Source organism: Salvelinus fontinalis, chromosome 41 (genome assembly GCF_029448725.1).
Source record: "Salvelinus fontinalis isolate EN_2023a chromosome 41, ASM2944872v1, whole genome shotgun sequence".
Taxonomy (NCBI): Eukaryota; Metazoa; Chordata; class Actinopteri; order Salmoniformes; family Salmonidae; genus Salvelinus; species Salvelinus fontinalis.
Genome location: NC_074705.1, coordinates 17,321,393 through 17,346,131, shown reverse-complemented (window position 1 = coordinate 17,346,131; position 24,739 = coordinate 17,321,393). Strand labels below are relative to the sequence as shown.

The 24,739-nt window shown below is 44.4% G+C and overlaps 1 protein-coding gene across 9 annotated transcripts in view; it reads left to right on the top strand.

Annotated features, from left to right (window-relative positions):
• LOC129840707 (glycogen synthase kinase-3 beta-like) overlaps window positions 1–24,296 on the top strand; it is a 63,428-nt gene extending 39,132 nt beyond the window's left edge. For 2 of the 9 annotated variants that reach the window (XM_055908805.1, XM_055908808.1), the window contains exons 2-11: window positions 2,979–3,172; window positions 6,201–6,284; window positions 12,085–12,195; window positions 13,380–13,510; window positions 13,941–14,047; window positions 14,294–14,391; window positions 15,673–15,768; window positions 17,468–17,654; window positions 20,211–20,309; window positions 21,304–24,296. In XM_055908805.1, coding sequence (XP_055764780.1) covers window positions 2,979–3,172; window positions 6,201–6,284; window positions 12,085–12,195; window positions 13,380–13,510; window positions 13,941–14,047; window positions 14,294–14,391; window positions 15,673–15,768; window positions 17,468–17,654; window positions 20,211–20,309; window positions 21,304–21,368 — 1,172 coding nt within the window. In that variant the 3' untranslated portion in view covers window positions 21,369–24,296. Of the gene's footprint in view, window positions 1–2,978; window positions 3,173–6,200; window positions 6,285–12,084; window positions 12,196–13,379; window positions 13,511–13,940; window positions 14,048–14,293; window positions 14,392–15,672; window positions 15,781–17,446; window positions 17,655–20,210; window positions 20,310–21,303 lie in introns of all 9 variants that reach the window. The other 7 variants (XM_055908804.1, XM_055908807.1, XM_055908802.1 and 4 more) reach the window with 5 other exon arrangements.
• Window positions 24,297–24,739: the final 443 nt, after the last annotated feature.

The following is a 24,739-nucleotide window of genomic DNA, read 5'->3' as shown; positions in this document are numbered from 1 at the left end:
CTTAGAGCGTCCAACCACATTTTAGTTCGCAGAAGAGTAGTTTGTACTTTTGTGATTGACAGGTTCGTGCACTGCTATTGATAAAGCTTATAGTCAATCAATCAATCAAATGTATTTATAAAGCCCTTTTTACATCAGCCGACGTCACAAAGTGCTATACAGAAACCCAGCCTCAAACCCTAAACAGCAAGCAATGCAGATGTAGAAGCACGGTGGCTAGGAGAAACTCCCTAGAAAGACAGGAACCTAGGAAGAAACCTAGAGAGGAACCAGGCTCTGATGGGTGGCCAGTCCTCTTCTGGCTGTGCCAGGATGAGATTGTAACAGTACATGGCCAAGATGTTCAACTGTTCATAGATGACCAGCAAGGTCTAATAATAATCATCACAGTGGTTGTAGAGGGTGCAACAGGTCAGCGACTCGGGAGTAAATGTCAGTTGGTTTTTCATAGCCGAGCATTCAGAGGTCGAGACAGCAGGTGCGGTAGAAAGAGCTTGTCGAAAACAGCAGGTCCGGGACCTGGTAGCTCGTCCGGTGAACAGTTCAGGGTTCCATAGCCACAGGCAGAATACTGGAGCAGCAGCACGACCAGGTGGACTGGGGACAGCAAGGAGTCATCAGGTCAGGTAGTCCTGAGGCATGGTCCCAGAGCTCAGGTTCTCTGGGAGGGTGAGCAAGAGAATTAGAGGGAGCATACTTAAATGCACACAGGACACCGGATAAGACAGGAGAAATACTCCAGACATAACAGACTGATCCTAGCCTCCCGACACACAAACTATTGCAGTATAAGTACTGGAGGCTGAGACAGGAGGGGTCGGGTGACACTGTGGCCCCTTCTGACGATACCCCTGGACAGGGCCAACCAGGCAGTATATAACCCCACCCACTTTGCCAAAGTACAGCCCCCACACCAATAAAGGGATATCTTCAAACCACCAAGTTACTACCCTGAGACAAGGCTGAGTATAGCCCACGAAGATCCCCCCCCTCACCCAGGCACGATTTTGAGGGGGGGCGCTAAACCCGGACAGGATGATCACATCAGTGACTCAACCCACTCAAGTGATGCACCTCTCCTAGGGATGGGATGGAAGAGCGCCAGATTCCTTGTGGAGAGAGGGGAGCCGGCCAGGCAGAGACGGCAAGGGTGGTTCGTTGCTCCAGTTCCTTTCCGTTCACCTTCACACCCCTGGGCCAGACTACACTCAATCATAGGACCTACTGAAGAGATGAGTTTTCAATAAAGACTTAAAGGTTGAGACCGAGTCTGCGTCTCTCACATGGATAGGCAGACCATTTCATAAAAATGGAGCTCTATAGGAGAAAGCCCTGCCTCCAGCTGTATGCTTAGAAATTCTAAGGAGAATAAGGAGGCCTGCGTCTTGTGACCGTAGCGTACGTGTAGGTATGTACGGCAGGACCAAATCGGAGAGATGGGTAGGAGCAAGTCCATGTAATCACCCCTAGCCTTTTTTATAAATGTATCTTATTTAACCTTTATTTAACTAGGCAAGTCAGTTAAGAACATTCTTATTTGCAATGACGGCCTACCAAAAGGCAGAAGGCCTCCTGCGGGGACAGGGGCCTGGGATATAAAAATAAATATAATATAAATATAGGACAAACATACATCACCACAGGAGCGACACAACACTACATGAAGAGACAGGAAGCCAGTGTAGAGAGGCTAGCACTGGAGTAATATGATACAATTCTTTAGTCCTAGTCAAGATTGTAGCAGCCGTGTTTAGCACTAACTGAAGTTTATTTAGTGCTTTATCCGGGTAGCTGGAAAGTAGAGCATTGCAGTAGTATAATCTAGACGTGATAAAAGCATGGATTAACTTTTCTGCATTGTTTTTGGACAGAAAGTTTCAGATTTTTGCAATGTTACGAAGATGGGGGGGGGGGGGGAAGCTGGCCTTGAAATAGTCTTGATATGTTCGTCAAAAGAGAGATCAGGGTCCAGAGTAACGCCGAGGTCCTTCAGTTGTATTTGAGACGACTGTACAACCATCAAGATGAATGGTCAGATACAACAGAAGATCTCTTTGTTTCTTGGGACCTAGAACCTGCATCTCTGTTTTGTCCAAGTTTAAACGTTTTTAAAAAATCCGCCGTTCACTTCCTTATGGCTGAAACACAGGCTTCCAGGGAGGGCAATTTTGAGGCTTCACCATATTTCATTGAAATGTACAGCTGTGTATCATCCGCAGTGAAAGTTAACATTATGTTTTCCGAATGACATCACCAGGAGGTAAAATATATAGTGAAAACAATAGTGGTCCTAAAGTCAGTGCAATCTAGGATTGTTTGGTGCTCTTTGGGTTTGTGTTGAGGTCCATGCCCAGGTGTCAGCCATAAACGGTAGGTTAGAAGAGCCAGTCAGATCTGCAAACAACAAAGAGATGGGTAAATGGCGATTTGGGACCGGTTGTTAGTGTTCGTCTTGGTCTGTCAACTCACACCTCCATTTTCATGTTGTCAAAAGTTGCGATGGCGAAGTCGCAGGTGTTTTAATTAGAGCTGTTATGTGGGGAAACATTTGCTGCCTGCAGCGTTTCTTCAAAATAGGAACCGTACTAGAAAAGTGCTTAGCCCGTTTGCAGTGTACCCTCCCCTATCTGAGACTAAAACTACATCCTCATTTCACCACAACCTTTACGCCTACACCTTTAACCTTCTACTGTACTTTCAGGCTGTTGTCATTACAGTGTCTGCCAGAGCCCGTTAACATGGGTACCCCTGCTCCTAGGAAATTAATCATTGCTAAAAAGTGGGTTAGTACAGCTTCCTATTTCTGGCTTACAGGCTTCAGTCTGAGCCTACATCTAGAGATGCAGTGATGAGAGAGGATGAGAAATGTTACAGGAGCTTCTTGGTGTAAAGATTGTGTGTGGCTGAATGAGTTGTCCTATACTGTATCTCTTGTGTGACATTAATTATTCTCTTTTCTTTCTCTCCCTCTCTCTCAGGAGACAAAGATGGCAGTAAGGTGACCACTGTAGTAGCGACCCCAGGCCAGGGTCCCGACCGGCCGCAGGAGGTCAGCTATACAGACACTAAGGTCATCGGCAACGGCTCGTTTGGGGTGGTCTACCAGGCTAAACTGTGTGACTCCGGGGAGCTAATAGCCATCAAGAAGGTTCTGCAGGACAAGAGGTTCAAGGTGAGGACCATTTCACTGCAGAGACGACTACATCGTAGAGTTTATTTTTAGGACTTCTTGTTGCACTGTGCGTTTTTGAGTAACGACAGTTTAGTATGACGTCACTGAAACTAGATCCCTGACTGGAGTCTCACATTTTAATAAGCAATTCTTAAGGAATAGTGTTGATTTTCTTCCCCCAAAAAGTGTTTTCTACAATACAGTTGAAGTCGGAAGTTTACATACACCTTAGCAAAATACATTTCAACTCAGTTTTTCACAATTCCTGACATTTCAGCCTAGTAAAAATTCCCTGTCTTAGGTCAGTTAGGATCACCACTTTATTTTAAGAATGTAAAATGTCAGAATAATAGTAGTGATTTATTTCAGCTTTTATTTCTTTCATCACATTCCCAGTGGGTCAGAAGTTTACATACACTCAATTAGTATTTGGTAGCATTGCCTTTAAATTGTTTAACTCGGGTCAAACGTTTCGGGTAGACTTCCACAAGCTTCACACAATCAGTTGGGTGAATTTTGGCCCATTCCTCCTGACAGAGCTGGTGTAACTGAGTCAGGTTTGTTGGCCTCCTTGCTCGCACACACTTTTTTCAGTTCTGCCCACAAATTTTCCATGGAATTGAGGTCAGGGCTTTGTGATGGCCACTCCAATACCTTGACTTTGTTGTCCTTAAGCCATTTTGCCACAACTTTGGAAGTATGCTTGGGGTCATTGTCCATTTGGAAGACCCATTTGCGACCAAGCTTTAACTTCCTGACTGATGTCTTGAGATGTTGCTTCAATATATTCACATAATTTTCCATCCTCATGATCCCATCTATTTTGTAAAGTGCACCTGTCCCTCCTGCAGCAAAGCACTCCCACAACATGATGCTGCCACCCCCGTGCTTCACGTTTGGGATGGTGTTCTTCGGCTTGCAAGCCTCCCCCTTTTTCCTCCAAACATAACTGTTTGGTCATTATGGTCAAACAGTTCTATTTTTGTTTCATCAGACCAGAGGACATTTCTCCAAAAAGTACCATCTTTGTCAGTTGCAAACCATAGTCTGGCTTTTTTATGGCGGTTTTGGAACAGTCGCTTCTTCCTTGCTGAGAGGCCTTTCAGGTCATGTCAGTATAGAACTCATTTTACTGTGGATATAGATACTTTTGTGCCTGTTTCCTCCAGCATCTTCACAAGGTCCTTTGCTGCTGTTCTGGGATTGATTTGCACTTTTCGCACCAAAGTACGTTCATCTCCAGGAGACAGAACGCGTCTCCTACCTGAGCGGAATGACGGCTGCGTGGTCCCATGGTGTTTATACTTGCGTACTATTATTTGTACAGATGAATGTGGTACCTTCAGGCATTTGGAAATTTCTCCTAAGGATGAACCAGACTTGTTGAGGTCTACAATTTTTTTTCTGAAGTCTTGGCTGATTTCTTTTGATTTTCCCAGAATGTCAAGCAAAGAGGTACTGAGTTTGAAGGTAGGCCTTGAAATACATCCACAGATACACCTCCGATTTACTCAAAGGATGTCAATTAGCCTATCAGAGCTTCTAAAGCCATGACATAATTTTCTGGAATTTTCCAAGCTGTTTAAAGGCACAGTCAACTTTAGTGAATGTAAATGTCTGACCCGCTGGAATTGTGATACAGTGAATTATAAGTGAAATAATCTGTCTAGCGGTTGTTGGAAAAATTACTTGCGTCATGCACGAAGTAGATGTCCTAACCGACTTGCCAAAACTATAGTTTGTTAACAGGAAATTTGTGGAGTGTTTGAAAAACAACTTTTAATGACTCCAACTTAAGTGTATGTAAACTTCCGACTTCAACTGTATGTCTTACTTTTATCCGTAGCTTATGTGAGCTCACATGTCTACTGTCATTCGACTGAAAAGACATTAGGAGGTTAGTCAGGTCACTTACCGCTGTGAGACTGCTCTCTCGTGATCGTCTAGCACTGCCTGCCGTACCACACTGATGGGCGTTTGGTTCATCATCCTGGAACTTGGCCTGAGCATGATGCCCTCGTCCCCAGTGATGTGATGTCTTGTGAGAACACTTCCCTTCCTGTTGGAGCTGAAATGGGGCGGAGTCTCGTCCCTCTCTATTCCAGCTTTAGCTCAAGCATGGAGTTGTTCTTCATCTCTTCTATTGTCACACCCTAAAGGAATCTCAACCCATGGATTTCCTCAGTCATCATGAATGGACTGCATGTAGCCTACATTATGACTGACGTAACTGTGTTAAACAAGTGTTGCAATGGCTGCTCTGTGCCAGTGTTTGAAATAGCTTATAATGTGTGTCTGTGGGTAATTTGCTCCTTGTTCAGATTTCACTGACGTGATTTGACCCCCATTCAGTTATGGCTGTCACTGTTTTACAAACATCTATGACGGTTGTAGCTGGCCTAAATTAACCATGTGTGGGCTTCTAATTTAAAAACAGTGACAGGGTGCCAAACGCAGTCTAGAAATTCTCAGATTCTTACCTTGAATGTTTCACTAGCTGTGTGATGGACACCCATTGTTGTGTTTTAGCTGTTTCCCAAACCTCTCCTCGAGTACCCCTTGCCATTCCACTTGTTTGAACTAATCTAATACTAGCACACCGGATTTAACCAACCAGCTGACCAGTTGAACCAGGTGTGCAAGTACTGGATTAGATCTAATAAGTGGAGCTGGTAGGCTGCGGGGTAATCAACGAGCTGTTTGGGAAACACTGAGTGCTTTGGAGGAGAAGTCTGGATGCTCCATGTTATGTTGTCTCTCGCTCTCTCTCTCTCTCTCCCTCTCTCTCTCTCTCTCTCTCTCTCTCTGAACAGCCATTTTCTCTAACCCTGGATCTGTCAGCCCCTATCAAATGCGCCTCAAAAGCCTTTTAAGACTCATTTAAGAGAGCCTGTCTAACTTGTCCAGAATCACTGGAAAGTTTCTTCTGGGAGAGATGCTGTCTGGGAGAGTGCAGCTTCTTTAGCCTGTTTGACTTGTCTAATGCTCGCAGGTTGTCAGATTTTCTCAATGTCTCATCTCGTCTCAGAACCGGGAGCTGCAGATCATGAGGAAACTGGACCACTGCAACATAGTGCGTTTACGCTACTTCTTCTATTCCAGTGGAGACAAGGTGGGTGGTTGCTGCTCATACGTCAGTATGTCTGTCTGTCTCTGTGTGTTGTTGCAGGTGATGGAGACTCACTATTGAACAAGTTTTTGTTTGACACTGGTTAGGCTAAATGTTGCTCCTGAACTTCTGTTTCTACCACTTATATTATTTGGCTTTCAATTGTGAAGATTTTCATACTAACTTAAGCTGTTTAGGTTTATACTCTTATATTGTTGGGATTAGCGCTAGCCCCATTTAGTCGTCTGGTCAATTGTTTGTTCGATTCGCTGTTGGTAAACCAAGATTTCTTTAGTCAAGCAGTAGCAAAAAATATATATACACTGCTCAAAAAAATAAAGGGAACACTTAAACAACACAATGTAACTCCAAGTCAATCACACTTCTATGAAATTAAACTGTCCACTTATGAAGCAACACTGATTGACAATAAATTTCACATGCTGTTGTGCAAATGGAATAGACAACAGGTGGAAATTATAGGCTGTTAGCAAGACACCCCCAATAAAGGAGTGGTTCTGCAGGTGGTGACCACAGACCACTTCTCAGTTCCTATGCTTCCTGGCTGATGTTTTGGTCACTTTTGAATGCTAGCGGTGCTTTCACTCTAGTGGTAGCATGAGACTGAGTCTACAACCCACACAAGTGGCTCAGGTAGTGCAGCTCATCCAGGATGGCACATCAATGCGAGCTGTGGCAAGAAGGTTTGCTGTGTCTGTCAGCGTAGTGTCCAGAGCATGGAGGCGCTACCAGGAGACAGACCAGTACATCAGGAGACGTGGAGGAGGCCGTAGGAGGGCAACAACCCAGCAGCAGGACCGCTACCTCCGCCTTTGTGCAAGGAGGAGCACTGCCAGAGCCCTGCAAAATGACCTCCAGCAGGCCAGAAATGGGGGGGGGGGGTGCATTTAGGATGTACTGCGGATCACTAAAATGTCCTAATGATGGTTTAGAAACTTGGGAACCAGGCTTGAGTAATCAGTTTGGCCCTATCACCTGGACATATTGAAAAACTATCTTCACTCCTGGAATAAAAACCTCCAGGCATAACTGTCAATTTATTTAAAAAAATAAATAATAATTACCGGGCAGTTTTGAAAATAACTAATCCTATCTGAATCGTCCTCTGGAATAACGGACATTCTGGAGTAATAATTACATAACCAACTTTCTCTAGTAATACTAGTCCCATGCCAGTAGGTCTCTCGTCAAGTGCATGCAATACATACATGTGTCATGTAAAGAGAGCAAGGGTTGAGGGAATAGGGAATGTTTTTCCTAAACAAATGAGGTATTTTGGTAACAACTTTACAGTCAGAAATTGCAGCTTCAGCAACACGGACAGCACGATAAACACTTTGATGTTCAGTGGTGGTCGCTGCAGCAGGGAGGAGAGACACTTGCTTTTTTTTTGCGCCGCAAGTCTGAGCCCGGCACAATCAAATCAATTGCCGGTCGGACTCCCTCTAGTCATTTGTGTGTCTTAATGATTTAATCAAACAGTGGGCTTAAAGCATCAGACAAGCTCAGTGAATATAGTTGATTTGATTAAAACACATAGGATGTGTCAATATATGGAAAAATACATTTTTAAAAATGTTGACCAATCGGTTGGAACAAACGACCTTTGGTCGACCAATATTATTTTTTTGTCAGGGACAGCCCTAGCTGGGATATACGTGAACAAGGGGACATTAGGGTTGGGGCATTACAACCTGTTAAAAAGAAAGGCATGTGGTGCATTATGATATTTGGGTCATTGTGGCTAGGCAGACTGACATTGTGGCCTATGGTGGTGTGCAGTGTAGGTCTATTTGCATAGACAAAGTGACAGTCAGCCAGTCTGCCACTATGACCTGTAGTGTGTGGTTAATGTAATGTGATCCTGCAGCCTGGCACAGTGGGGTGGGCATGCTGACACTGGGTGTCTAGCCTCTGGATGTGGGCCAGAGGAAACCGGAGCCTGCTATGTGACCAGACTAAAGGCTGCTGCTCTACCTTAAAAAGAGCCGGCTCATATTCTTCCTTGCCTTGCCCAGTGATGGGATTACCTCGCTCTGGCTGACCACGGGTGCTTCTCAAGGGGCTTCGTCTCCTCGCCGCCTCTTGTGATGGGAGAAAACATTTATACAGTTATCAGCATATTATTTTGAATGGGGACTAGGAGAGGAATCTACTTTACACTATTGAAATGTGGCCCATGACTGTATGCCCTTTAGCCCTAGGCAGACAGAACACCAGGACCTAGTGTCTGGAGGTCTGTACACTGATCTGCGTCCCTGCTTGCCCTTTCCCCTCTGACTGTGACTTCATAGACACATGAGACTGTCTGCTGTGGAAGAGCAGTCACTGTCGTTCCATAGAGAGGGTTGCCTCAACAGGATGGTGCTCATTAGGACATGCAACAGATTATTATAATTTTTTTAACTGGCTGGTTTGAGCCCTGAATGCTGATTGGTTGAAAGCCGTGCTTTATCATGTGTTTTTACTGCTCTAATTACGTTGGTAACCAGTTCATAATAGCAATAAGGCACCTCGGTGGTTTGTGTTATAGTGTCAATATATCACGGCTAAGGGCTCCGCATTGCGTCGTGCCTACGAACAGCACTTATACCACACCCCCTCGGGGCTTTATTGCTTAACTGTACCATTCTGCAAAATACACAGATTTGCATCTTGTATACTGTTTAATTCCCTCCATCTAATGGTTAATCAGGGTCCTGTTCTGGTTGAAACAGATTTGCCTTTCCTCTTGATTGGTGAAGCACAGCTTTGCGTCATTTATAAGCATATACAAGGCTTCTAGTGAGACTCTGGAAAACAACATCACATTTAGACACATGCAGCCATGGCACAAACTGGCACATAAACGACATACCCCATCTAAAAGAAGAAAACTATTTTTTCCCGAGTTTATTTAGCGAATGCTGGCAAATGCAGAAAATAGACAGAAGGAGACCACACACTGTCACTTGGGGCAGAGCACTGAGCAGTCAAGCAGTCACTACCTGTTGCTGTCAAACCAATCAGCTATTTACATGGTCAGAAGGTAACAAGGGAAGTATCCAATCACCTGCCTTTTGTGTGAGCCGATGAGCCAATCAGAGGTGTAATTTAGGGGCTGCTGTTGCCGTAGTGAGGCAGGCAGGAGAGTGAGTCATCCTTTGTGTGGGGCTTATTTTAGAGCATTGCTCTATCAGGAAGTGTCTGTTTTTTTGTTTTGTGTGTGTGTGTGTGACTGACTGTGTCTTGAGAAGACTTAAGGCTGACTTTAATTTCCTGTGTGGTAGGAACAGATGATATACAGTTTAAAACATATACAGTTGAAGTTGGAAGTTTACATACACCTTAGCCAAATACATTTAAACTCAGTTTTTCACAATTCCTGACGTTTAATCCGAGTACAAATTCCCTGTTTTAGGTCAGTTAGGATCCCCACTTTATTTTAAGAATGTGAAATGTCAGAATAATAGTAGAAAATTCTTTTTTTCAGCTTTTATTTCTTTCATCACATTCCCAGTGGGTCAGAAGTTTACATACACTCAATTAGTATTTGGTAGCATTGCCTTTTTAAATTGTTTAACTTGGGTCAAACATTTCAGGAAGCCTTCTGCAAGCTTCCCACAATAAGTTGGGTGAATTTTGGCCCATTCCTCCTGACAGCGCTGGTGTAACTGAGTCAGGTTTGTAGGCCTCCTTGCTCTCACACACTTTTTCAGTTCTGCCCACAAATGTTCTATAGGATTGAGGTCAGGGCTTTGTGATGGCCACTCCAATACCTTGACTGTGCTGTCTTTAAGCCATTTTGTCACAACTTTGGAAGTATGCTTGGGGTCATTGTCCATTTGGAAGACCCATTTGCGACCAAGCTTTAACTTCCTGAATTATGTTTTGAGATGTTGCTTCAATATATCCACATAATTTTCCTCCATGATGCCATCTATTTTGTGAAGTGCACCAGTCCCTCCTGCAGCAAAGCACCCCCACAACCTGATGCTGCCACCCCCGTGCTTCATGGTTGGGATGGTGTTCTTCGGCTTGCAAGCCTCCCTTTTTCCTCCAAACATAACGATGGTCATTATGGCCAAACAGTTCTATTTTTGTTTCATCAGACCAGAGGACTTTTCTCAAAAGTTCGATATTTGTCCCCATGTGCAGTTGCAAACCATAGTCTGGCTTTGTTTTTCAATATAGGATCGTTTTACTGTGGATATAGATACTTTTGTACCTGTTTCCTCCAGCATCTTCACAAGGTCCTTTGCTGCTGTTCTGGGATTGATTTGCACTTTTCGCACCAAAGTACGTTCATCTCTAGGAAACAGAACCCATTCTCCTTCCTGAGCGGTAAATTCCTCCCAAGGATGAACCAGACTTGTGGAGGTCTAAAATTCTTTTTCTGAGGTCTTGGCAGATTTCTTTTGATTTTCCCATGATGTCAAGCAAAGATGCTCTGAGTTTGATGGTAGGCCTTGAAATACATCCACAGGTACAACTTCAATTGACTCAAATTATGTCAATTAGCCTATCAGAAGCTTCTAAAGCCATGACCTCATTTTCTGGAATTTTCCAAGCTGTTTAAATGCACAGTCAACTTAGTGTATGTAAACTTCTGACCCACTGGAATTGTGATACAGTGAAATAATCTGTAAACAGTAACAAATTACTTGTCATGCTCAAAGTAGATGTACTAACCGACATGCTAACAAACTATAGTTTTGGCAAGTCATTTGTGGAGTGGTTGAAAAACAAGTTTTAATGACTCCAACCTAAGTGTATGTAAACTTCCGACTTCAAATGTATACAAAACATTTTAGAACACCTGCTCTTTCCATTTCATAGACTGACTAGGGGAATCCAGGTGAACGCTATGATCCCTTACTTGTTAAATCAACTTCAATCAGTGTAGATGGAGAGGAGACCCGTTGAAGAATGAGTTATGAGTGGAATTGTGACGTTCAGAGGGTGAATTGGCAAGACAAACGGGGGATGTGAACGGGGTATGGTAGTAGTTGACAGGCGCACCAGTTTGTGTCAAGAACGGCAACACTGCTGGGTTTTTCATGCTCAACAGTTTCCTATGTGTATAAAGAATGGTCCAACACCCAAAGGACATCAAGCCAACTTGACACAACTGTGGGAAGCATTGGAGTCAACATGTTCCACAGGGATGCTGGCACACTTTTGACACCTTGTAGAGTACATGCCCCGGCAAATTGAGGCTGTTCTTAGGGCAAAAGGGAGTGCTTGGGGAGGGCACGCAACTCAATATTAGGACGCTGTTCTTAATGTATTATACACTGTGTAAATGTGATCATTCTTTTAGTGGTTCATTGAAGACATCTGCAGGGACAGATTCATAGAGAAAGTGTTATATCCCATTGCCCTCACTAGAACAGTCATCTGTTCCTCTGTTGCCCTGCCAAAAAAATTCAAATATCTGACTCCCTTGATATTAAGTCTAGCTTGTGTGTCTCTGCCAGATCATACAGTAACTGTTTTCCTTCTTTTCTCTCTCTCACTGTCTGTTTGGCCTGCTTAGTCACACAGCGAGGCCTAGGTCGTTTTCATTAGGCATACAATGGAAAATGTGTTTTGCAACGGAATATGAAAATTAGCCTTTGTTTTGGGTCCAGGTAACCCCTCACCATTTCAGTCCATTTGCTTCCGTTTGGTGCCTAATGAACAAGAACCATGTTACATTGTGATCACTCCAAAGGAATTGATACATGCTTCTAACCTCCTCAGCCCACTGTCCCTAGTCTGACTCATACTCTAAATGTCTCTGTGTGTGTGTGTGTTACAGAAGGACGAGGTGTATCTCAACCTGGTTCTGGACTACGTTCCTGAGACTGTGTACAGAGTGGCTAGACACTACAGCCGAGCCAAGCAGACCCTCCCCATGGTCTATGTGAAGGTAAGACCCCCTCGAGTCTATCGCTTCATCAAGATACTACTCTCTGTATGTGCATTTAGAACAGTGTTTCTCAACTCGAGCACCCAACATCAAACATTTTTGTTGTAGCCCAGGACAAAAACACCCGATTCAACTCATCGAGGGCTTGGTGATTAGTTGACAAGTTGAATCTGATGATCTTGTCCAGGCCTTTAATAAAATGTGTATTGTTTGGGGACTGGAGTTGAGAAACACTGCCTTAGATGCAACATGTGGTAGACCTCGGTCAAATGCAAACGTCAAATACTTGAGCTGCTCTTTAGTTTGCCCCGTATAGGGCCTCCCAACTGGCGCAGCAGTCTAACGCACTGCATCGCAGAGCGAGAGGCGTCACTACAGACCCGTGTTCGATCCCAGGCTTTGTCGCGGCCGGCCACGACCGGGAGACACGAGGGGGCGCACAATTGGCCCAGTTGGTTGGCTGGCCGGGATGTCCTTGTCCCATCGCGCTCTAGCGGCTCCTTGTGCCGGGCCGAGTGCATGCACGCTGACCGGTCGCCAGCTGTAGGGTGTTTCCTCTGACACATTGGTGCTTTTGGGTTAAGTGTGCAGTGTGTCAAGAAGCAATGCGGCTTGGCGGGGTCGTGTTTCGGAGGACGCATGGCTATCGGCCTTCGCCGATCCCAAGTCCGTACGGAAGTTGCACCGATGGGACAAGACTGTAACCTCCAATCCAGAAAAAGGGATAATAATAGAAGTGTTTGCCCGGTACTGTAGAACCAACAGAATAGTCCCACGCAGTGTGTGGTGGAGGGATGGTTGTGTGTCTGGCCAGGCAGACAGACTCCTTTGGGCATTTCCCTCCCGTCCTCCTCACCATGCTGTCCTGCGTCATCGTGCAGCGGCCAGTTGAGATGGCGTCAGCGGCCTTATTATAGCGCCCCTGCCGTCTCTGCCTTTCCAGCTTGCCACTTAAGGAAGTGGAAGTAGTGGCATTAACAAAGGGCTGGACTGGAGTCTGAGCCAGGGACCGCTAGCTGGGGCTTTCTGGGGGATTTGAACACTGGCATGCTGTTATTTTTAGCCCATTGAATACGAGGGAGCCTGAATTGCCTCTACTCTATAGGCCTACCACCCATGTCACAATGTGTAGCTAGCTTAGCGCATGTACTAAGTTGTCTGTGTCCACATCTCTCTCTCTGCAGATGTACATGTACCAGCTCTTCCGGAGCTTAGCCTACATCCATTCCTTTGGGATCTGCCATCGGGACATCAAGCCCCAGAACCTGCTGCTGGACCCGGAGACAGCCGTGCTCAAGCTCTGTGACTTTGGCAGGTGGGCTGGAACATTGAAATACAATGGAGCCATATTGATGGAGGAAGCAAGGATTTGACAGCTAGTAATGTTTTCAGACATAGACCCAACCTAGCCCAGCTCATAGAATATAATTTCTAGAATGGACAAAGCCCCTCAGGCTCACACAACAGCAATTTGCCGTGGTCTGGGCCTGAGTTCTAGTAATCATTTTTTTATGTGATGGACTCGGTTGGGGCTGTGTTTGAAGCTGTGTCTGAAAATGTTACTGGCTTCGTTACCTTGTTTCCTCCATCCCTTTTTCCTTTGAGAGGAATTGAGGAAACTACTAACTGGTATACATAAAATAAAAAGCAGTTTCAAGTCTCAAATCCTCCTTTTGACCGTCCTTACCCACCAACTTTCCTTCCTGCCTGCCTTCCTTCCTTCCTTCCTTGGTTATCTTTGGCAGTGCGAAGCAGCTGGTCCGTGGTGAGCCCAATGTGTCCTACATCTGCTCACGGTACTACAGAGCGCCCGAGCTCATCTTTGGGGCCACTGACTACACCTCCAGCATAGGTACGCTTCCACTACTAACACCTTACACTGACTACACCTCCTACTGACTACACCTCCCACTACTAACACCTTACACTGACTACACCTCCCACTACTAACACCTTACACTGACTACACCTCCCACCTTACACTGACTACACCTCCCACTACTAACACCTTACACTGACTACACCTCCAGCATATATACACTTCCACTACTAGTGTCTGTGTGTGTGAGTCCTCACAGTATTTCTCCATCCTCTGCAGATGTATGGTCCGCTGGCTGCGTTCTAGCAGAACTGTTGCTAGGGCAACCCATTTTTCCCGGTGACAGTGGGGTGGATCAGCTGGTGGAGATCATCAAGGTAAAAACACCTGCCTTCAAATGTCAACAGACAGACGGTAAGCCGGACCGTCACCCAAAAGAATGCACAGAGATACCGTGACGAGATCTTGAGGCCCATTGTTGTGCCATTCATCTGCAGCCATCACCTCATGTTTCATCATGATAAGGCATGGCCCCATGTTGCAAGGATCTGTACACAATTCCTAGATACTGAAAATGTCCCAGTTCTGCCATGGCCTGCATACTCACCAGACATGTCACCCATTGAGCATGTTTGGGATGCTCCGGATCAACGTGTATGACCACTCATTCCAGTTCTCACCAATATCCAGCAACTTCGCACATCCATTGTAGAGGAGTGGGACAACATTCCACAGGCCACAATCAAAAGCCAACTATGTGAAGGAGATGTGTGCATGAGATGTGTGCATAAGTTAAATGGTGGTCACAGACACTGACTGGTTTTCTGATCCACGTCCCAACCTTTTCTTTTAATGAAAGCAACAGATGCATATTTGTATTCCCATTCATGTGAAATCCATAGATTAGGGCCCAATTTATTTATTTAAATTGACTTATTTCCTTATATGAACTGTAATTTTGGTAAGTCTTTCAAATTTTATCATGTTGCGTTTATATTTTTGTTCAGTGTACATATTGTACATAAAACATAAAATATTTGTTATAGTGGCATATAAAATATTGATGAAACAAATCATTTTCAGGACACACTCTTAAAATGAATGATCAAGCAGAACAAAACCTGCATGCGAATATTTGAAGATATAACTTATTAATCACTTTTTTGTAAGTACATTTTCCAGAATGTATTGCTCAAGTTGACCCTAGAGCATTCAAAAAGAAGCTAAACAAATGAAATGGTTGTTGGAAATATATAATTTGCTATTCTAAGCACTAAGGTTAAAAGAGTATGAACATTGTTTCCAAAGCAAAGTGAGATATTCTTTGCTATCTGGAAGTGTGACCTGTCAAAGTTAATGAAACTCCCATGTTCTATGACTGAGTGGAACTTTTTTGAATTGCACTGAATTAAATTATATTTCCTGTCACTCAAATTCTACATCCTGTGGGGTGTGGCCAATCCAACTAGAATTTCAACGGATGAGTTGAAGGGGAGTGAATTCCCATATTCTGAATTAAGAACAACCCTGGTGGTATTGTAACTCATGAAATGAGTGATTAACTTCTGTTTTGTACTAAGTACACACCTGATACTTCAAATGTACATAGTTGTACGTATCGATGGGAAAATGGTTCCTCTGTCTCCGTGTCTCCCCAGGTTCTCGGCACTCCCACTCGGGAGCAGATCAGAGAGATGAATCCCAACTACACTGAGTTTAAGTTCCCTCAGATCAAGGCACACCCATGGACTAAGGTGAGTCAACAGGTACAGGAACCGTTTTTTACTATTTTAAAATCTGTCACCTACATCTGAGTGTCTCTTTCTGAGAGCCCCCCCCCCCCCCCCCGTCTTCAAATCTCACTCATGCATCAGTGAACTTCAGTGTTCTTGAGATATTAAACACTCACACGGTCACCAGCCCCAGGGGCAAGCAGAGAAACAGCAGTGTACGCACAAACTCTCACATAGAGCTCGTTCTAGAATCTGCAGGTTGAACAGACTCACAATGTGCCGCACCACATTGGTGGCAAAAGGGACAGCTGGTCCAAATTTGCTGTCTATTGCGCTCCCCATAGGCTCTAACCCTTCAGTGTTTCCACATCTGAAGGGTTGGATAAGTATTCCACATTACAAATATGCACACATCGAAGGGTTACATGCTGACCACACCGCTCACGTCGCTAAATAAATGCACATGTGCATGTTATTCAATCATTGCACCCACACTGCTCGTGCGCGTCAGCGAGGGCTGCATGGCCAGGCGAGGTTGAGTTTGTTTTGATATTTCAACCTGCGTGTCCTGATCACTTCTGGTGTGGGTGAACAAAATCAACTTGCACGCAATGGCGCATGCGTGCAGTTTGGTCAACATGTTAGGGATACAGGTAGAGAGCTAGTTGGGACCGGAAAATTTGTCCCACGGTTTTACACCAGCTCTCCCCTCTGCAAGAGACAATTTATGCTTGATCTGAAAATGTGGTCGGAGACGCTGTTTGGGGGGTGTGGCCAAATTGAGCTCCGTACCGCATCTCTTTGCGCCTCTCAAATTCTGTAACAACGCGGAGGGCTCCGTATGGCTCCGCATTGACATGATTGGTTGACGGTAGGTGAGGGCGGGAGGTCCTGTATAAACACAAACTCACTTCCTTCAAAACAGCTTTGGGCTGCTCAGTGAAGCACAAGAAGTATGATTGCACTGACTTCTGCAGTGGCCACTGTAAATGCTGCACAGACAATGCCGAGATCAGGATTGACCATGCAGCACCTTTAAGATATGTTTACACTCCCTCTAGTGGTGTAGTACTGCACTGCGCTGTCCTCTGGCCTGTGAGTTTCTGAATAAAAAGTGAATCTACTAGACATTTTAGGTCCCACTTTAAACAGTCACTTCAAAGGTTTAATGAAGCCTTTATAAACCCTTTGTAAGTCTATAAATGCTTCAGAAACCATTCATAGGATTATGCCACATTTGGCAAAACACGATGTAAGAACCGTATATAGATATGTCTCGTCTTTATATGCAGTTCTTATGAAGACTTAAAGAATGCTATGTATGGCTTTGTAAAATTGTTTAAAGTGGAGCAAGAGTTTAAAACCCTGTCATTCCACCTGTAGTGTTGTGTGTGTATATATACAGTGCCTAGTGAAAGTCTTAACCCTTGCACATTTTGCAGCCTTAGATTTAAATTTTAAAATCATTAAATGTGGATTTTGCACAGGCGCACTGTATAATATTTAGCTGTCATTGGTTTAGCAGGTGTAGGGTGAAGCTGTCTCTGGATGCTGATCTTTGGTCAGTTTTGCATATTCCCCACTAATGCTTAAGGCTAGGATTGGGGGAAGCTGACCCTAGATCTGTACCTAGGGTAATCTTCACCCAGGAGCTTTAGCTGACGTGTCACCTCTAACCTGTGTCATTGACCGGTTTCAGCCTTGTGTGATTGGCTCTCAGGTGTTCCGGCCGCGCACGCCCCCTGAGGCCATCGCTCTGTGCTCGCGGCTGCTGGAGTACACGCCCACAGCGCGCTTCACGCCCCTGGAGGCCTGTGCCCACACCTTTTTCGACGAGCTCCGGGACCCCAACCTCAAGCTGCCCAACGGGCGCGAGAAGCCCCTGCTCTTCAACTTCTCCACACAGGGTATGGATGGAGCTCATACACAGCTCTGTATCTCCTACTGAATTACTAGAACGGACAAAGACCCTCAGACCACTGCAATTTGACTGGAACACTCATGGGGACCACTCAATATGGATGCCAGTCTACTCATCACAGAACTTTGACTTGAATAGGAATTGTATTTCTATACATGCCAAATTTGACTACTGATTAGCATGGTGTTTGGTAATGGGGAATGTGACTATTAGTCCATTAGATGATTGTGATTATGATTTAAATTTGATCAGAGCGAATTAATGCAGTGACTATGATTGGTTGTAAATTGTGTCACTATTCCTTGCTGCTTTGTAATGCAGGGCTCCCTCGTAAAAGAGACCTTAGTCTCAATGGGACTTCCCCTGGTAAAATAAAGGCTAAATATGCTATGATGGTGAATGTGAAAGTTGGGCTTGTAGTTGTAGGCCAAATGATAGAATGTGTGTCTATAGGTAACTGTATTTGGGTAGTTGGGTCTGTGGTTGTAAATGGTAGAATGTGTGTCTATAGGTAACTGTAGTTGGGTCTGTGGTTGTAAATGGTAGAATGTGTGTCTATAGGTAACTGTAGTTGGGTCTGTGGTTGTAAATGGTAGAATGTGTGTCTATAGGTAACTGTAGTTGGGTCTGTGGTTGTAAATGGTAGAATGTGTGTCTATAGGTAACTGTAGTTGGGTCTGTGGTTGTAAATGGTAGAATGTGTGTCTATAGGTAACTGTAGTTGGGTCTGTGGTTGTAAATGATAGAATGTGGTTGTATCCTGACTCTCCACCCTTCTCACAAAGTGTGCACTTTCACACTTCTTGTCGTGGATGTGACATTGTTGGAAACGCCCTCTAGTCACTATTTACACCAATCCAACCCTTTTAAATCCATGATGGGAGTATGCAAATTTGGTCCATAGCCATAGAATGTGAATTTGAGGATGGTGATTGATTATGATGTGATCATAGTGAACGCATGCTGTGACTCTGGTAGGATGGTGATTGATTACGATGTGATCATAGTGAACGCATGTTGTGACTCTGGTAGGATGGTGATTGATTACGATGTGATCATAGTGAACGCATGCTGTGACTCTGGTAGGATGGTGATTGATTAAGATGTGATCATAGTGAACGCATGTTGTGACTCTGGTAGGATGGTGATTGATTACGATGTGATCATAGTGAACGCATGCTGTGACTCTGGTAGGATGGTGATTGATTACGATGTGATCATAGTGAACGCATGTTGTGACTCTGGTAGGATGGTGATTGATTACGATGTGATCATAGTGAACGCATGCTGTGACTCTGGTAGGATGGTGATTGATTATGATGTGATCATAGTGAACGCATGCTGTGACTCTGGTAGGATGGTGATTGATTATGATGTGATCATAGTGAACGCATGCTGTGACTCAGGTAGGATGGTGATTGATTAAGATGTGATCATAGTGAACGCATGCTGTGACTCAGGTAGGATGGTGATTGATTAAGATGTGATCATAGTGAACGCATGCTGTGACTCAGGTAGGATGGTGATTGATTAAGATGTGATCATAGTGAACGCATGCTGTGACTCAGGTAGGATGGTGATTGATTAAGATGTGATCATAGTGAACGCATGCTGTGACTCTGGTAGGATGGTGATTGATTACTATGTGATCATAGTGAACGCATGTTGTGACTCTGGTAGGATGGTGATTGATTACGATGTGATCATAGTGAACGCATGCTGTGACTCTGGTAGGATGGTGATTGATTACGATGTGATCATAGTGAACGCATGCTGTGACTCTGGTAGGATGGTGATTGATTACGATGTGATCATAGTGAACGCATGCTGTGACTCTGGTAGGATGGTGATTGATTACGATGTGATCATAGTGAACGCATGTTGTGACTCTGGTAGGATGGTGATTGATTACGATGTGATCATAGTGAACGCATGCTGTGACTCTGGTAGGATGGTGATTGATTACGATGTGATCATAGTGAACGCATGCTGTGACTCAGGTAGGATGGTGATTGATTACGATGTGATCATAGTGAACGCATGCTGTGACTCTGGTAGGATGGTGATTGATTACGATGTGATCATAGTGAACGCATGCTGTGACTCTGGTAGGATGGTGATTGATTACAATGTGATCATAGTGAACGCATGCTGTGACTCAGGTAGGATGGTGATTGATTACGATGTGATCATAGTGAACGCATGCTGTGACTCTGGTAGGATGGTGATTGATTAAGATGTGATCATAGTGAACGCATGTTGTGACTCTGGTAGGATGGTGATTGATTACGATGTGATCATAGTGAACGCATGCTGTGACTCAGGTAGGATGGTGATTGATTACGATGTGATCATAGTGAACGCATGCTGTGACTCTGGTAGGATGGTGATTGATTACGATGTGATCATAGTGACCGCATGCTGTGACTCAGGTAGGATGGTGGTGAATGTGATAGTCGGGTCTGTAGTTGTAAATCTAAGATGTGCTGTCTATCTGTAGGTGATTTTGTCTGACGTGGTGTTTCTTTCTCTGCTTCCCCAGAGTTGTCCAGTAACCCCTCCTTAGCCTCCATCCTCATCCCCGCCCACGCCCGGAATCAGCCCGGGGCCTTCACCCCTACCAACGCCTCCGCACCCTCAGGTCATTACACCCCCCTGTCTGTCTCTCTCACACTGTCTCTCTCCCACCCTGACTCTCTCTCACACTGTCTCTCTCACACCCTGTCTCTCTGTCTCTCTCACACCCTGTCTCTCTGTCTCTCTCACACCCTGTCTCTCTGTCTCTCTCACACCCTGTCTCTCTGTCTCTCTCACACCCTGTCTCTCTGTCTCTCTCACACCCTGTCTCTCTGTCTCTCTCACACCCTGTCTCTCTGTCTCTCTCACACCCTGTCTCTCTGTCTCTCTCACACCCTGTCTCTCTCTCACACCCTGTCTCTGTCTCTCACCCTGTCTCTGTCTCTCTCACACTGTCTCTGTCTCTCTCACACTGTCTCTGTCTCTCTCTCACCCTGTCTCTGTCTCTCTCACCCTGTCTCTGTCTCTCTCACACTGTCTCTGTCTCTCTCACACTGTCTCTGTCTCTCTCACACTGTCTCTGTCTCTCTCACACTGTCTCTGTCTCTCTCACACTGTCTCTGTCTCTCTCACACTGTCCCTGTCTCTCTCTCACCCTGTCTCTCTCTCACCCTGTCTCTCTCTCACCCTGTCTCTCTCTCACCCTGTCTCTCTGTCTCTCCCACTATTGCCATTCCTAAATCGACCTCTAGACACGTTTGTAGATCTGACAGGGTTGGATAGGTGTAAACTAGGGTTCTTGTGGCAGGGGCTATGGGTCAGTGGAGGATTGGGAACTTCATTCTCTCTTCTGCCCTCACCCTCACCTCTCACTACTCCTGGCTAGAGTCTCTTCTCAGTACTAACCAGGGCCCGTGGTCACAATGCGTCCCAGAGTATAGCGTCTAGAGTGCTGATTTAGGACCAGATTTCCCCTTTAGAAAATAATGAATAACATTATATGGAAAGAGTGGACCTGATCCCAGATCAGTGCTGTTACTCTGAGACGCTTTGTGAATAAGGGCCCAGAGCTCTCCTCATTAAAGGCAAGTTCTGTAATGTACTGCTTCCATTTCCAGATGCCAACAGCGGAGACCGTGGCCATACCACCAACGCTGCCTCCGCCTCCAACGCCTCCACCTGAGACCTCTTCCTGACCCCGCTGCCCGAGCTCCTGGACGACAACAGTGGCATGGCGGCACACCAACCAATTAATAAAGCAAAGCAAGAAAACTGACGCCCGACAAAGATGAACACAAGGAAAACTGAATCGGAACTTCGTTATTCCCCTACCACCACCACCCTCTCCTCTCCCATCGTTCTAATGTTTGTTTATTTATTTGTATAATAAGGACAACCGTGATACGTTCTCAGAGCTGCTCTTCATCTTTCTGTTCTTTGAAGAGGAGGGGACCGAGTGCGGGTGTGTTTAGTGTAGAGATCATGTATAGCTATATAAGTATACAAAAGTACTCTGACGTGTTTGTTTCCATAGACAATCTTCTTTTTTTTGTATGCTAGATATAGTCATCCCACTCTCTCTGTATAGGAGAGGCCTCTACATGCGTCCTGCAACAGCCTTACGTTCAGACTGTGGGCCCCTGTCGACCCCTTCCCACCCATTCATACATATACATCTGAGGACCTTGATGACGTCGCGACTTTTAATGGTTGACCTCGATATCTGTGTCTGTGTTCAATGTACACGTACACAATTGATATATTGTAGAATTGTGTCAGCTACTCTCCCACTTCAGAAATCACACTCCTGCTATGCAGCACCATTTTGACATTCTGCTCGTAGGGCAACAGTTGTTTCGCAACTCCGCACGTTTTTTGGGTACGTCCCCCTTTTAGCTCCGAGAAACGGTGCATAAATGAGTTTTACCGCGTTTTTCCCCTAAGGGTAATGCCATACCGACAAAACTTTGCCAGAACAGAACAAGAGCAAGAAAGAGATTCTGTCTCATGTGATTTCAATGAAGACCAGGACCTCTGTATTACATTTTCCTGCTGCTTGTCAGATAGACATTATGACTAGTAAAGCCTGGTATTCTGTTTCTTGTTCGAGTGGGTGGGTTTCGGGGACTGGCTATGAAGGGTGCTTGGCTGCGGGCGTATGATTGCATTTCCTCACAATCTTTTGTTACCATTCTGTGTCCGAATGTCCCTATAATTTAGTGCACTGCTTTTGACCACAGTCCACATAGCTCTGGGCAAAAGTAGTAGGGAATAGGGTGTCATTTCAGACGCAGCCCCCCATGTCATTTTAAACCACTGACTTCACCCTTTCCTGTTCTTCCTTTGCAACTGAAAGTCCTGCCATCCCATCCCTCAACACTTTGAAGACCTATACAAAAAGTACACACAAATGTGTTTGTATTTATGTTTGTAGATGCTCTTCACCAAACTGGCTTACGTGTGCGTGTCTTCCTGTGGTATGTATGTAAATAGGCAGACCCAAGAACTGTTAACGAGCAAAAACAACAAAAATGAATGATATAAAGAAGAATACAAAATAAAAAACATTCAGGTTAAAAGTTATTGTATAGTCAAACTGTAGATCAGCTTTGTTTTTTCCTCCAGCCATATAGTTCAATCTCAACTGTACAGTAGGTGCCAGCTGTATCATTGTAAGAATAACCAGTAATGGAAAGTGTATCTATAGGTTGGAGTGCCTTTGCTTCCACTCATTCTCTCCTCTCTTCCCCAGGTCCCCTCCCTCCATGGTCCTACCTGGAGGTTCTGGTGTGAAATTGCCCTTACGCACAGATCTAGTTTCAGCTTGGCCTCCCGAAATCCTAACCATAGTGGGGGAAATGCAAAACTGACTCGAGATCAGCGTACAGGGCAACTTCACCCTATTCCTTCCTGGAGTGCTGTTGACTTCCCCTTTCCACCTCTCTGATCTTACATGTACCACAATTCACTGCAATAGCCAGGTGTCACACAGACCACACTCATCACATCACGTTTCTTTTTGTACGATTTGGCTGTGTGTCTTTGGGACCCCCTTTGGTGGTGGTGGGTTGGGGGAGTTGTCTCATTGTCTTTTTAAAGTGTCTGAGAAAATCATTCTCTTTCCAGGAAGGTTTGGGGTGGGTTTTAGAAGGTGTTTTTATGGTTTTATTAGAGATGCGCATACAACCCCACACAGTGAAAACAAAGTAATCAAACAAGTTAGTTGACTTACAATTAATGGAGAAACAGTCATGTTCTATTTTACAGAAACCAATGGGAGTTCTCTCTGACCTTAAACACAATCACCATACTTAGATCTAACTATTCAATATTATTAACTCTAAATTATTACTTTGATATATATATTGCCCTTCTGCTCCACAGGAGGTTTCTGTCCTCCCTGAGCTCGCCTTAGGACACCTGCGTTACCGTTTGACAGGTGTACCGCCCCAGTCAAACTCCCCACCTGCCACTGTCCCCGGAGCACTAATAACATGAACTGTCGTAGTGGTTAACGGTAGCCTTTAATGCGATGTTTTTTTCTTCGATAGAGTGGATAGTAAAATATTTTTTTACAAAGTCTTGTCGTATTCAGTATTACTTTCTCAGCTATGGCAATAAACAATTTGTCTGTAGGATTTATGTCCACATTCTCAACAGCACTCTGGGAGAGATGTCATGTAGCACCAATCCTTCATGTTTTTTATTTAATTTTTTAAAGCATATATTTGTATGCTTGCTTGTAATATTTGCATCCGTAAATGTGTTGCTATCCAATCATCTGGCCTGTAAAACAAACAATGTGACCACTTCTTGTGACTTTAAGGATAACATATGTACAAAACAATGTTTTAAAAAATGATATGTATAAGGAAAAAAAATCTGGGTTATATTCAATTTACAACAGAAAAAAACTATAACATTACTACTACTTGAATGCCTCTGTGACTGAAATTTTGGTTTCATTTTGAATATAATCCTTTTGTTCTGTGAAGGTATGCTTTATGTCCCCTCTCCCTGTAAATATTTCTGTCTGTGACTTGGTTCAGAGAAATAGTTACCTGGTACTGTAATTTGCATTAAATAAACAGTAGATTAGCCTGGAAATGAACACACTGGTGTCATGTTTTTGTGTGTCTGGTTTTGTTCTCATATGCTACCTGGGTTGTGTTTAGAACAGAGAACATTGAAACTGGGTTACTTGTATGAGAAGGCACGTATTTGTTATTCCGTTGAAAAACATTTGTTGCTACAGTATGTTCCCTGCTGAGCACGACCCTGTTAGCTCAAAGTTGGATGCGTTCCAGTAGAAAGTAGCCTATCCCATGGTCCTGGTGACACGCTTCTTTTGAGCCCACGATTAAGATGCACATCTACCCCAGGTTGTGGCTTATGGTATTCTAATATAGATAGTTGACTCGGGTCTACATTTCCGAGTTTAAAATGGGGATTAACATAAAATACATTTCATTTTCAGATTTGACAAATACATGACCTTGTTCCCTTAAATTCCTCTACCTTTCTGCAGTATTTACACATCTGTCTGAACAATTT